The sequence below is a fragment of the Gouania willdenowi genome, chromosome 6, assembly GCF_900634775.1.
Source record: "Gouania willdenowi chromosome 6, fGouWil2.1, whole genome shotgun sequence".
NCBI lineage: Eukaryota > Metazoa > Chordata > Actinopteri > Blenniiformes > Gobiesocidae > Gouania > Gouania willdenowi.
In genome coordinates, this window is record NC_041049.1 from 14,139,065 (window position 1) to 14,154,212 (window position 15,148).

Genomic DNA, 15,148 nt, shown 5'->3' on the forward strand with positions numbered 1-15,148 from the left:
ATTGCAAATATCCTCAGAGCTCATCAAATAAAAGCACGGTTATTTTTCAAAACAGCGTTTTTTTTGTCTTTATTTTTTCCAAAAAATACAATCTCTTATCGTTATCGTGAACCCAGGCTCGTATATCGTCTTGTAAAATGTGTATATCGTTCCACAGCTATTAATGAGTTAAAACACTTTCTTATATTTCAAAAGATTACGTATTTTAAACTCAATTTAGACAATTATTAAAAGAGCCAACAGGACCTTTATAACTAAACCTTACACACAACCAGAGCCTGATGCTTTTATCGGGTCGGTGAGAGATTCCAACCCGCCGGACGAGCACTTTCCTCGGCCAATAGCAGGCGGACACCCCGGTAGGGAGCTCAGAAGGAGAGGAAGCTCCAGGGATTCATGGGAGCACCAATCAACAAATAACACTGTTTTCTATGGAAAATATGCAAATAAAAGTAGATTTATGTATGTATAGTGCTTTCACTTTAGGCACAGAATGCAGAGACTGTCTCTCGGTCACATGACGTGACACCGACCGTAAGGTGCAGCCTCTTCTTCCCACAGGAAGTGACCGGAGTGCGGCTGTAAACAGACGCTTTGGATCCAAAGCAAAGCAAAGCAAAGCAAAGCAGCTACGGACACGGACACGGACACGGACACATGCTGCGTTTGAGGCACACGTTTGACCTGCGGACAGATGTGGAGTCTGACATCCACAGGAAAGAGGCGTCGGTCAAAGGTGAGGCGTTCAGGTGACACACGTTTGTATCAGAAAATTAACGTCAACATTTAAGTTGCATTTTTTTAATACAAATGACGAGCATTTTTGTAAGTCTTTTAAAACTATTAACTTTGTTTACACAAACTTTACTTTTGTATTTTAATGAAGTATGTTCCACACTAGATGACGCTATTTCCTCACTTAATATTTCATGGAGTGAGGGTTTATGTCCAGTGTCAGTTTGTCCTATAAAATGTCACAGCTGAGTTTGCCTTTTTTCCCCACCCTGGACTGGTTTTATTCTTGTTATTTTGTGTATTTTCAGTCCATTGTTGTGTATTTGGAATCATTTTGTTAATATATGTGTGGTTTCCGAATAATTGTGTGTTTTTGTGATTATTTTGTGTGTTGTTATTATCATTTTGTGTCTTCTGAGTTGTTTTATACATGTGTTGTTGTTTTTGTCAAAATTTTGTTCGTGGTTGTTTTTTTGCCATTGTTATGTGTGTTTTTGGAGTTATTTTGCATAGTATGTTGTGCATGGTGGCTGAGTGGTTAGCACGTCCGCCTCACAGCAAGAACGTCCTGGGTTCAACCCCTGGGGTGGACACTTGAGTCCTTTCTGTGTGGAGTTTGCATGTTCTCCCTGTGGGTTTCCTCCTACAACTCTAAATGACCCATTCTGTCAATAGTGTGAGTGGTTGTTTGTGTCTGTGTTGCCCTGCAATGGACTGGCGCGCCGTCCAGATTGTACCCCCGCCTACGCCCAGTGTGAGTCGGAAATAGGCAGCGACAGACCCCTATGACCCTGAATAACAGCAACAAGCAGGTCTGAAAATGAATGGATGGATGTTGTGCATCACATTCCTTCCAACTTCTTGAATTACCCTTTTTGGGGATTTGTTTTAAGGGCCACACAAGATTAGACAGAGGGGGCCACACAAAGATGTGATTTGTCTGATTCGAGGGTCACACATCAACAGAATAATGACACATCTAAACAGTAATACATTGGACAACAAAGGCTTTGCGTGCTTTTGTTGGTTTATGTATTTTTGTATATACTTTTCTCTCATTTTGTGTCTTTTTTAGCCAGGGCTTCCCGAACTCAAAACACACACTTTGTTGTTCTTCTTGTTGTGTACACTAGTTAAAATCACTTCTCCTTTGTTATTCGTGCAGGGATTGGGCTGAAATTTGGTAGGTATAATCTATGGATGTGTACGCATCGACGCTCAGAGTCCGATTTTTGATTTGGGACTCAGGGGGGGCCCCAAAAGAAAAAAAAAAGAAAGTCGATTTCTAATTTATTTGCGAGTCAAATACTACGACGGTTGGTGGTACCGAATCATTGGCACATACCAATATATACATGGGGCTCATTACCCCGTACGTGTGACACGGGGGCCCCATTTTTCAAATGACTACTCCTCCGTTAGTTCTCGATAGATCGGAATGCAGTTTGGTATGAATACTCAATGAATTAATACTGTATAATGAGACTCTTGGAGCCCTTTTTTTGAAATGGGGCCCGGGGGCCGGTAATTCCGGTAATTTCCAAATTTATGGGAACATAGTATTGTGATATATCGTTTCAAAGGTAATTCAACGTAGATTACGATTATGCCTCACACAATTTGATTAGGGGCTCGGGGGCCCTTTTTTCGCCAATCTCCATTAAAGTCGTTTTCTCATTTATTTATCAGTCAAATATTGCAACAGTTGGTCGTACCGAATCATTGGCACATACCAATTTATGAATGGGGCCCATTACTCCGTATGTGCCACGAGGGCACCAGGGGCCCTCATTTTTTCAAATCACTACTCCTTTGTTATTGCTGGTTTTACTCGATGGAACCGAGTCATTTGGCTGAATTCTCGGGAAAATGGTATGTGCTATTAGGCGCGGAGACGTTACGTGGGCCCGGCCGTAGTTCATCCAAACTTGTTTGTATTTGCTTTTGGAGTAATTTGTTGTATTTTTCATGTTTTTTTTTTTTGTCGTCATTTTTGGGTATCTATGTTAGTATGTTGGACATTTATGTATTTGTCGTTTTGTGGGTTTTTGTAGTCGTTTTTGTGTAATTTTTGTTGTTTTCAGACATTTTTGGGTATTTCATGCTGCCTCTGTGTATTTTTCTGTCATTCTTGTCTATCTTTGTCTCTCTTTGGTATATTTTTCTGTCAATTGTGTGCTTTTGATGTCATTTTTGTGTATTTTTGTTGTCGTTTTGGGTTTTTAGAGTCATTTTTTCTATGAATGTTGTCATTTTGTGTGTTTTTGTAGTCATTTTCGTCATCAAACATATTTTTCTGTCATTTTTGTGTGTTTTTGGAACTCCTGTGTGAATTTACTTCATGGACCGCCCCAAAACTGCACAGGCCCCTGTGCTGCCAGTTACCCTGCATGTCTGATTTAAATCTATGGCAGTGCCTGAGTCATCACAATTCCTTTTCGATTTTGTTCTCGCTTCAGTCAACTTAAACTATGGCACTTTTATTTAACCCAAGGAAGGGAATCCATTCACCATGTCCACTTTCTAACCCAGGGTTAGAAATAGTTTGCTCATTTAACATCATGCTACTACAAATGCGGACAGGTTACACACTGTTGAGCAGATAAACGTGTTTGTAACGCTGGCTGATGCTGTGTCTGCAGAATACTCAGGGGCTGTGGACACACGCATCCTTAACATAGAGAAGGGTGGAGTAATCCTCTACTCCTGGGAGGTGAGTCCACACTGCACTGCATACTGAGTGTTGTGTGTGTACTGTCCACACAGTGAGTCAGTGAGGGAGTGTGTGTGTGTGTGTGTGTGTGTGTGTGTGTGTGTGTGTGAGATGATCGACATCCACAATAATCCAAAGCTCCACCCTGAGGAGGTGCATCAAAAGGTGCATCCACTTCTGTCATGTTCAATGATTGTCACAGCACGTTATATTTCAAACAGGGAGTATGGAAGTATTTGTTTTTAGTTTTTGGTTCAACAGACGGAATAATAATAATAATAAGCCTGTTTTTATTTACTTATTGTTGCCTCATAAATTGCTTCTCTGCTTCATAACATATTCTGTACACACCACAGAATCTTCTTCTCGCAGCGTTATATTGAATATACCTCAAATATGATATTCAACTTCTGGATGAGATTTTTGAAAATGTATCTTTCACTTCATGTGTAGTCTAAAGATTTTAATTTGGCACTGGTCCAGCATTATACCAATAAGTAAGCCAAATGTTTATACATTGCTGGAGCTCATCATCATATGTTTGGTATTTTTTTGGGGAAAAACCAAGTTGTCTGTCTTGCTTTTCAACTAAAATCCCATGTGTCACACTCTGCTGCTCTGCACGGCATACATTTTTAATGATGGGCCTTCTGAAGAGAGTGTGGTTTTAGGAGGTTAAAGACAGTCTGCGAAGGGGAAAATAATCTTCTTTTTTCAATGTGAGGTGGCGAGTTTTATACATGCCTGTCTGTGCCTTGGCCTATAGAGCTAGCATGTTGGTGTGAAGTCTGACACGTTAGATTGTAGATGATGGAGAAATAGAGCGTGGCTTCTTTAAAATGATTTACAATGAGAGAAATACTGGTTTCTGATAGAAGTAATAACTTAAAGGTTGGGTATTGTCTCTTTTCATCATTGTTATCCTGCTGTGAACATTCACACAGTCATGAATCAAGTGATAGCTTTTTTGAATAAGATAAAAAAAAATATGACATTTTGTGACAGCAGCAATCCTGTAACACCTAAAACAAGGTGTCAGTGAACTTATTCTCCAGCATCACAGGAGTAAAAGGGCAGGACGGAGGGAGGGGGAGGACAAACTCCACTACGTACTTTTCAAATATTGCTTTCTCCTGCAGCTCACTCTAAAAGTGCCACCCTCAGCTTTACTAGAGGTTTTTGTTGTGTTGATTTGTTACAGGGAGCGAATGGAACCACACGTATCGGGAAATATGACCCCTGCAACAAACAGAACAAGGTGTGTGTTTGTGCTGTGTGACATATTTATGGGTTTATTTTTTAACCTTGCATTTTTTTCAACTCATTCTAATGCTCTGGTGTGTGTGTGTGTGTGTGTGTGTGTGTGTGTGTGTGTGTGTGTGTGTGTGTGTGTGTCCAGCTGCTCTACAAATTTTACAAGCAGGTGTGTGTCAGCAGTTGTTCCCTCAACAAGGAGGAGTCCCTGTTAGGTGAGGCCCTGCAATGTAAAGATAATGAATAATCAGCCCCTACTTTTAAAACAGACAAGTACCATTAGCTGTTACCATGGTGATAACATACAGCGGAAGTTGCTGTCACATCATGCCCGGCAAGGCTAAGTCTATGCATAATCCCATTTAAATCAGTGGTTGATACCAAGCCAAATTGAGGTGATTTCTTAATTTTTTTTTTTTATAATATTGTATTTATGATGTAATTCAATGAAAAGTTAGTGCTGTATGAAAACAAAATAGAACAAACTCACTTCATAGTAGAACAACGTAATATGTAACCACAATATTTGCATTTCCTGAAGAAAATGCAAGTGAGGATGCAGGTGCTTACTCGTGCCGCACTGCATTAGCTTAGCATTAGCTAGCATTATCGTTAGCTAGCATTCACTAGCATTCATTAATTAATGCTAATTAATTAACATTAATTAGCATTAGCAATAACTAGCATTATTGTTAGCTAGCATTAGCATGAACTATTATTAACATTATCTAGCATTCACATTGACTAGCATTAGCATATATTAGCATTAGCATTAACATTAGCTAGCATTGTCACTAGCATTAGCATATATTAGCATTAGCATTAACATTAGCTTGCATTGTCACTAGCATTAACATTAGCGAGCATGAACCTAGCATTAGCACTAACCTAGCTTTAGCACTAACTTAGCATTAGCACTAACCTAGCATTAGCACAAACTTAGCATTAGCCATTAATAACATTAACCTAGCATTAGCACAAACTTAGCATGAGCCATTAATAACATTAACCTAGCATTAGCACAAACCTAGCATTAGCCATTAATAACATTAACCTAGCATTAGCTAAGCATTCACCTAGCAATAACATTAACCTAGCATTAGCTAAACATTAACCTAGCAATATTAGCAATACGGTTGAAAAAGGTTTAAATAGAACGAATATTAAATAGAATGAATTATGTTAAAGGTTGAATGGTTTGTAATTCTTTGCAAATATTTTAAGGTAAAAACTGGAGCAGCAGCAATGTGCTCACATACCCCTAGGGGTAAGTGAGGACATTGCAGGGGGTACGTGGAAAAATTTGGAATTTATTTCCAAGATAATAAAAAAACATTCTCAGTCATTTCACAAGTCCTTCAATAAAATGGTAAGTGTGTGCTATGACTTGTTTTTAAAGTTTAAATGTCTGTTTAAAGGGGACGTATTCAAAGAAACTTCTTTTGTGGTAAATGTCATAAAAGTTATATATAACGCAAGCAGGTTAATTATTTATTTATTTTAATTACTTATTATTTCTATTTATTCTTATTTCTTTCTAATTTAAACTTTATTGTTTTTCTTTAATAACAATGTAATCATAAAATATTAGTATTAATCATACAGTGTTATTAATACAAATGTTTACAAAAATATTTCTTATATTTATCATTTTTATTGCCTTGAAGGCAACATAATGTTATGTTTAATTTGAGTTAAATAAGAAGATAATACCTGAATATTAATTGTTCAATTTTAGAAGATGAAATAAAGTGACTTGCGTTGAATATTCAGTTGTGTTACGTTCTACTTTTGGAGGATCATTAACACGTATTAGTGAGGGGGTACTCATGGTATGACAAAAAGGCTCAAGGGGTACACAAGACAAGGAAGGTTGGGAACCACTGCTCTAGCTTACTAAGTTGTCAATGAAGTTTCACAAAAAAATTAATGAATCAAAAATTAAAAGTTACAAATCACAAAAGCGATCGCATAAATCTCAGGAACTTTCTGAAGGTTTCGATTGCTGAATTATCAAAATGGGACAAACGGTGTAGGAGTAGTTAACACAGATGGAAGAAAAAAAGAGATTCTGTAAATAGTGAGGATGCCTCCTGCATCCTCACTATTTACAGAATTCTCTCCTGGTCAGACTGCCCTAAGTAGGTCAGATGCCATTGTTATGACTACTGCTATCAGCAACATACATAGCCCTGAGAGCACTCACTGAGGCACACACACTGAAAGCTTGTTTACCACCGAATCCCAGACTGATCTGTTCCCCAAAACCCTGTGTCCGCATCTGACCACCAATCCTAAAGCTTGACCCCATCTAATTCATCCAATTCGCCACAACAGTTGGGGGCTCGTCCGGGATCATTCATCCAAACTGCTACAACACAACGGATTCCTGGGGGAAGACATGTGACCTCCCTGTGTGTAGTTGGTTGGAGTTGTCTTTGAGTATTCTAGTTTCAGCGTCCTTCAACAGCTCAAAAGCATGCATTAGGTTTGAATGTGTTGGTCTGTCTTGGTCTGTCTCTATGTGTTGACCTTGCACCAGAGCGGTACTTACCCATAGGTGAAAACCACTGAAGCGCGATTGTGCTTTGAACGAAATTAACTGCCAAATTGTTGCTGCCTACTGCTAGAAGTGTGAATAGATGGCAGTCTGTCACATAAACAAGAGGAGTGGGACGATGCACTTAAGTGGGCACATTTTTCATCAGGGGCACATTTGGCAAAAATACATCTGGGCCTGATATTTTTAACATATTGTTTTCAGGAACAAAATGTACCCACTGAAATATCAAGTGTGTATTGCTTAGTAAAGCAGAAAAATTCTAACTTTCTAGTTCCACTAGTTTTTTTTGTAATGCAGGTTTGATTGATGATTTTTCCACTCCGTTATTATCAACCGTATCCATGGAAACCTAAGAGCAGTTTTTAATGTCAATTTTTAAAAAGGCAACAAAGGACGTTGGGGATTGTAAAAGGAACCATTGAGTTGTACCTCTGTGTGATGGCTGTGACCAACTTTCATGTTTTCATTCCATTCTGTTACCACAAAAAGGTCATGGAGTGGAAAGACCTTCATTATTTAACCCCACGTTAAAGCCACACTGCAGCGCTTGACAGTATCAATGCACCTAGCGGGGCTTCCCTCTTGAAGTACCGACTATGTGAGTTTGGAGAGACGGACCGTCTTTGGCCAGGTCATGTGACCTGGAAAATGCATCACTTTACGGCAGTCATGTGACCACAGGCTCGGATATACTCATTGGGCTAAAGCTTCTGCTAGTATTTCTCCACCTGTTCAACTCCTGGTCATGGTCGAGGCAAGCAAAAAGTTTAAAACTGCTTCTGAGGAGGCTGAAAAGACGCTGCCGTCCCGCCTTCCGCCCGGCGCCGGAGACTGCCCCGCGCATGCCGGGTCGCGCGTCCCCCATCCGCCCTGACCCCAGCCTCCGCACCGATCCCCCTGGGGGGGAACGCCACCGACAGGGCCGTGCGCTGGGCCTCCAGCGGTGGGGAGAGGAGGTCGGTGGTGGCTGTTCCTCCAGCCGCGGCACAAACCCAGCCCGACCAACCCAGCCCTTAGAGCCCTTATACCGAAGTTACAGGTCAACTAATGTCTGCATACACAATCAAAAGACAAGGGAGGCTGGCCCGACTGACTGTTTGTTGATTTTTGCGACAGTACTGCGGCACTTGTGACCACTCGACCTTTCATGTCAAACGCCCCTAGTGGCCAGTGTGCCTTTAAACAACCTATGGACTCCATGATTTTCAACATCCCAAATGTATCCCTGATGAAAATTTTGCCCGAGTTCACAATACGATAAGATAGATAACGGACGTGTGATCATGATGCAATATTTTTGGAAAGGAAAAAGGAGAAAATACATTTGTAGTTGGGGAAAGAAAACATGCTTTTATTTGACTTTAACTCTGGACATTCTTACTCTGGATATGACCTATTCAACTCAATATGAATAGAAAAATAACAAACCGTAACACTGCTGTGTAGTACATGCCACTCGTACACTTGTTATCTTATTGCACGATATATCGTCCCACCTTCAATAAATAGTAAATATATGTTCGTCCAAGGAGACGTCCCCTGATCTTCTCTTTTTTCTTTTCTTTTTTTTTTTTACTTATGTATGTATTTGCCTGTAATCTATGAGAAATTTTGGGCTCTGAAACACCACTTGAGAACCCCTGATTACATTTTTGCCAATGCCAAGTTTCTACAAGTTTCTACAAGTACATTAGCAAGAAAGTGAGGGCTTTTGTTCAAATCAATGCTATAAACTTGGGATGATTAATTTAATAGAAGCATTTCAGAGTGAATGTAAAAAATATGCAAATTTTGTCGTAGGATTTTACATTTTTCTGTTTCACTTTCAGCTGTCAGCTTGGTCCAAAACACCAGAGGGAACGAACGCCTGAAACCAAGTAACACTTCACACTCCCTCCTTCTCTGTCCAACACTGTGACACAAACACCTTTTTTTTTTTTTTTTTTTACAGTGTTTAAGATCTGTTTTATCCTTTTAGTGTCAAAATGTCTAACACTTCTGATTGAGATCCACCCCGGCAGCAACAACACTAAGGTTCTTAAAGCAGTGGACTGCAGAGTCAAAGTGCAGGTAGTGTGTGTGTGTGTGTGATTCAGGTTTTACTGCAACCCTAAGCTGACGCTGCATATGCTGCATTACACCTCAGTGTGTGTGTGTGTGTGTGTGTGTGTGTGTGTGTGTGGCAGTGGATGCATCATTTTAAAAGTTCCTGCAGGTGCCCTTATGTCACTCTTTCTCTCATTCAGTGACAGCCATTGTCAGATTTTCTACCCCCTCAGTGCCAGCCGTTTTTGAGCATTAAGACCCACAGAATATTTTCTACTATATTATATATATATATATATATATTGACTACCTGATAAATATACTGTATATATTGACTACTGAAATTTGACGCCAGAACCCTGTCAGTGACTTTAAAGCTATTTTTTTTGCTTTAGTGACAACTCTAACATCTGAACATCGTTTCCTTATATAAAACAAAAAAAAAAAAAAACACTGAGACAGGGTTTTTGACAAAATAATAATAATTTTGCCATCTATGTCAGAGTTGAATGGATTTCTTACTGTATTTTGGCATTCCTCCAAGTTTCTCTCCCGTCAGTCTGCACACACGCAACTTCCTCCTCCTCCCGGACATGCAGAGTGTCACTGCGTTCCCCGTTTTTTTTATATCGTTTAATCTCACCATCGCCACACTATCCATGAGTTCCACACATGCTCTGGTCGAGTGTGCGCTGCTGGGAACGTCAACTCTCGTACGTAGCACCATTTTCTGTCTCGTAAAGGTCTTTCCTCTCTCCCTCTGAGCTCTGCTGAGCATGGATGATCTCTCATCCAAAGGTGCGCTGCTACCTCCTACATGTCATCTATTATTTTGCTATCTGGCTCACAGGCTGGGGCTATTTTGTAACTTTTAAACTTTTTTGACTTATTACATTTTTTCTTTCCCATTCATTTCTAATGGAAATTTCTTTTAACTCCTTCATCCCCAGCCATTCTTCTTCCTATTTCAACCTTTTTAAACTATTTCAACCTATTTCAACTTTTTCAACCTTTTCAACCTATTTCAACTTTTTCAACCTCATTGCTAATGTTCAGCTAATGCTAGGTTAACGCTAGCACTAGACGAATACTAATGCTAGGCTAATGCCCAATCCTTTCACGGGCCAGATCCTTTTAGATCCTTTCAATATTTTAATAATACACATTTAAATATGTGACTGTATTGTGGTGTTTTAATAATAATAAAAAAGCGGATCCAAACACAATACACAACATTGACATACATGAAAACATACATTTCTAAGTTTTTTTTTAAATATCAGGGTTTCAGCCTTTTAAATAGTACACAAACTGCCGTAAAATAGGCCGATCGGATGTAGACGCGCCCATGCGTTGAAAGGATCCGGTCGGTGGAAGTATTGGGCACTGACAATGCCATTGCTAGGCTAATGCTAGTGCTAATGCTAATGCTAATGCTAAGACTAACGCAAATACTATATTAATGCTAATGTTAAAGGTATAGAGGACGATTTTCCCAAAGTTTAGAAAAGAAACGCCCTCAGCACATGTGCAACACTCTGCCTCTTCAAGAGGGAACGCCTACGTGGGCCAGAGAGCGTGCACGAGCCTAGTTTTCCTTGTGCACAGCTCTGTTTACAAGTTGGAGTTGGCATCGGTCATACAAGATTACCTTCCAGAAGAAGATTTGCACTTTCCCCACTATGTCAGACTCGCCACCAGTAAGTGAAAATCCAGGACCCAATGCGCACCGAGCACGAGCACGTACGATGGCTATACGTAAACGTATCGTCAGAATGATTGACAATTAGGAGGACCAATAGTCTTGATGATCCACCCGGAAGTTGAAGCCAAAATAACATTGTCCGCAATACCTTAAATGCTAATGGTAGCTAATGCTAATGCTAAGCTAATGCAGTGCGACGCAGGCCAGTACCTGTATCCTCGCACAATCAAAAAAACATGCACGAAGGTCCGCACCACTGCATAGTTTGCTCCCAAATTCAGTTTTTAATAAAACACCAAAAGACGTGACGTTTCGGGCTGACCGTCTTTTGGTGTTTTATTAAAAACTGAATTTGGGAGCAAACTATGCAGTGGTGCGGACCTTCTTTTCTTCACAGTACCTGAATCCTCACATGCATTTTCTTCAGGAAATGCAAATAATCTAGTTTCTATTAGGTTGTTGAATAAATTGCTGAAAGTCTTTAATAATAATTGATTTCTGGTCTGGCTGTTTTCCAGTTCCTCTATCAGGAGACCTACAGCAGATCTGTGCTCGAGAGCCATCTGCTGCTTCTGACTGAAGATGGATGTGAGTATTTTTTTTATTATTTTTTTCCCCGTTTGCTGTAAAGAAATGTAAAAGGCTGCTGCAGTAGCCTGTACACTCTTATCTGTATTTCAGATGTGGATCTATACCACGTGCTGCTGACCAAACAGGAGGGTTATAGAGTAGTAAGTTCCTCTTCACTCCAGTCAGCGGTTTTTTTTTTCTTTCCCTTTTGCTGAAGCCAACAATGACTTGAGCAAAGCTGCAAAATGAATGCAGGATTTAAATGCATTTATTTGTTCACCAAGAGAACTTAAATATAATTGTTGGGTTTTGGTTGATGTGAAGCTATAAACTATACGACACATTTGCACTCCAGGGGGAGCTCTGAATTATGAATTATGAATTATGTGTGCGTGTGTGTGTGTGTGAGTGTATGTGTGGGTGTGCGTGTGCGTTGAATACAAATGTGTTTGTGCAAACCAGGTGATGGCAAATCCTGAACGTTTGTCCAAAACAGCTGAGAGAATAGTGGAAGATTTGTGCTGGGTGCAATGGGACGGACACACACAGAGACTCTATTATCTCACAAAGAAGGTGATGCAGACATACAGTATTTTACACACAGGTGATACACTGCAGATTAAAAGAGCAAACAAAATGTTTTGTTGACCTTAAGTCGATTTTTTTTTTTTTTTTTACATACATTTAAAACTACCTATATGGATAAACCTGTTAATTGTTTTATGGTCAAAACTTGGAAAATACATAAAAAAAAACAAACTTGGGCACTAGGAGAATAAAGTTGTAATATTTTGAGAATAAAGTCGTAACTTTATGAGAATAAAGTCGTAACTTTATGAGATTAAAGTCATAATACTGTATTTCAAGATTAAAGTCATAATATTTGGAGAATGAAGTTGTAATTTTATGCATGAAATTGAAATAGGATCTTGTCTGTGTTTAGTGCGATTATACTTCTCTTTAGGTTTCACACATGGTGAAATACTAAGCCTTTTGGCCCATCATAACCACATTGTTATCAGTTTAAGGACTTTAAAGTCACTTTGCAGTCGTTTGCGTTTGTTCCGACGAAAGAACCCAATTGATTTAGAGCAAATAGCCTCTTGATTGGAGGAGGAAGTGGCTGGAAGTGGTCGATTTAAGTTATATCGATGTTAGTTGGGTTCACTTCAACAGGGAATTCTCAGCGCTATACCACTACGAGTTATTTAAGATTCAGCTTTATTCTCATGAAATTGCAACTCTATTCGCAAAATATTATGACTTTAGTCTCAAAATATTACAACTCGAATAAAATGATTACTTTATTTTCATAAAATTACAACTTTATTCTCATAAAATCCTTGCCGCCATGATGAATTCATGTTGGGTGTGGGATACATATGTATGTGTATATACGTATATATGCATATGTGTGTATCCATAAAATGAAGAGTCCGTCCTTAAGACTGCTCTACTGTAAAGTGTCTTGAGATACCATTGGTTACGATTTGGCGCTATACAAATAAAGATTGATTGATTGATTGATTGATAAAATTTAATTTCGTAGTGCTCAGATTTCTTTTTATTTTAATGTGGCCCTAATGTGTGGTTGTAAAAAGGTATTTGAAATAAATACTGTTTTTTTTTTTTTTTTTTTTTTTTTAAATCAAAAAATAATAATAATCTGCTTTCCACATAATGGTGAATACTACTGTCAAAAATCTGTTCAGTGCTATTAACACTAACTGTGCTTTTTAGAATCACTTCCTGCTGCGAAGCGTTCAGTTCTTCCCAAACCACAGCTGTACCACAGTGGTATGCTTTTCATATGTATTATAAATTACCAGTAATGAACTCTCATTCATGTCATTTCAACAATTTTTCAGGATATCCCACGCACTTCGATCTCAAAGAATTCTGGATTTTTTTTTTTACGAATTGTTCCGTTATCATTCAATTGACACTATAAATGTTTAGTGTGATCGATTTATTACTTTTAAAGATATGGCCAATTTATTGAGGAGGGTGTGTGTCGATTTTTGCACGACATATGCTGAGTTGTTCACTGAAGGCCCAAACATGTTCGAGCTCAAAACCCACAAACTTTTTTCCAATTTTGAGGGTTCTGGCATGTCCATCAGATAAGATGTATATCAGGTATTATTCTATATTCTGAGAGAGTAGATGGAGCTTAGGGCTGGGCAATTTTGGATAAAAAAATCTCTGATTTTTTAAAGAAAAATTTGAGTTTCGATTTTTTCAGTGCACTTATAAATGATTGCAGACATCAGATATCTTGTCAAAAGTGCAACTTTATTGCTGTGATTGTCCTCGAGTTAAAATGCATAAAACAATCCCAAAATAAAAAAGTAAATGAGGCTCTGTCATTCAACAATTTCAAGCTTTAACCCAGGTTTAAGGAAAAGTGCAACAGCAACTTCACAGTAGCTTAAACTACATATTTTATAACACATGACATTACAATGAAATAAAATGATAAACTCTTCCCTTAGCATCTCAGCATAGTGCGAATAAAAAATCAAACATGCCTGTGGCGCACATATAGCCTACTCAAAGGTTAAACACATGTAAACAAAGAGGGGGCTGGCTCACATCGTGCTACGGTAACCCACAAGGATGGAACACGAAAAAGTCAGAAAAAACTGTGTTGAAAAAAAGAAATAAAAATTTTAAAAATTAAAAAAAATTTTTTTTTTAAAACTAGAATTTGCAAAATGGAAATTGTTTTGTATCTACAAATTTGATAAATTGATTGAATCATTTTTTTTTGCCCAGCTCTAGTGGAGCTGTATTATTATACCAAATTTCAGTTTCCTATGTGAGATATTGGAAGCTGAAAATGGAAGAAAAATAAGGACAAGCGAAAATCGAGTACTTACGTCACTAAATTGGCCATATTTGTAAAAGTTTCCATCTGATCAAACTAAAAATGTACAGTGTGCCTAGTGAACAATCACGAAACAATTTGTAAAAATGTCAGACTTTTTTCTGACCAAAGTGCGTGGGCTATGGAATGACCTCCATACTTTGTGTTCCTTCAACAGATGGAGCTCCAGTTAGACCTCCCACCATCTTCTTTCCAAACCATCCAGTAAAACATTTTAAGATTTTTTTGCTTTTTGAATGTTGCTAATTTTGAAGGATCTTTACTGATGCTTTGTTTTTTTTTAATACGACCAACAGATTTATAAACCTTGGCTTTGATCATTATCACACTGAAACACCTGAACAGGAGCCGGTTAGGATACAAGTGTTCACCAACAGAACAGGTAGCACGTAGACACATACAGTATCTATTAGGGGTGTCCCAGTTACATTTGATTTTTACTTATTCTGTAGTGTATAATGTTAGCAAAGGCTTGATCAAATGAAATTAACCAAACAGAGAATAGTAGCAATAGTCAGCAACAGTAGGTACTGTGTGAACAAAAACTGACCCATTTATTGTCAACCCATGGGTTACAGCAAAGGTTCCCAACCCTTTTTCGGGTCGTGACCCCATTTTGATATCATAAATTTCTGGTGACCTCAGGGACATTTTTTCTTTCTTTCAAGAATT

The 15,148-nt window shown here is 38.6% G+C and overlaps 1 protein-coding gene across 3 annotated transcripts in view; it reads left to right on the forward strand.

Annotated features, from left to right (window-relative positions):
• The first annotated feature begins 375 nt into the window (after positions 1-375).
• Positions 376-15,148, forward strand: part of gsap (gamma-secretase activating protein) — a 62,399-nt gene continuing 47,626 nt past the window's right edge. The window contains exons 1-12 of one of the 3 annotated variants that reach the window (XM_028450889.1): positions 376-736; positions 3,378-3,448; positions 4,650-4,706; positions 4,848-4,917; positions 9,095-9,142; positions 9,244-9,335; positions 11,535-11,604; positions 11,698-11,747; positions 12,049-12,159; positions 13,327-13,383; positions 14,634-14,680; positions 14,773-14,861. In XM_028450889.1, the coding sequence (XP_028306690.1) occupies positions 658-736; positions 3,378-3,448; positions 4,650-4,706; positions 4,848-4,917; positions 9,095-9,142; positions 9,244-9,335; positions 11,535-11,604; positions 11,698-11,747; positions 12,049-12,159; positions 13,327-13,383; positions 14,634-14,680; positions 14,773-14,861 (841 nt within the window). In that variant the 5' untranslated portion in view covers positions 376-657. Of the gene's footprint in view, positions 737-3,377; positions 3,449-4,649; positions 4,707-4,847; positions 4,918-9,094; positions 9,143-9,243; positions 9,336-11,534; positions 11,605-11,697; positions 11,748-12,048; positions 12,160-13,326; positions 13,384-14,633; positions 14,681-14,772; positions 14,862-15,148 lie in introns of those variants that run through there. The other 2 variants (XM_028450890.1, XM_028450891.1) reach the window with 2 other exon arrangements.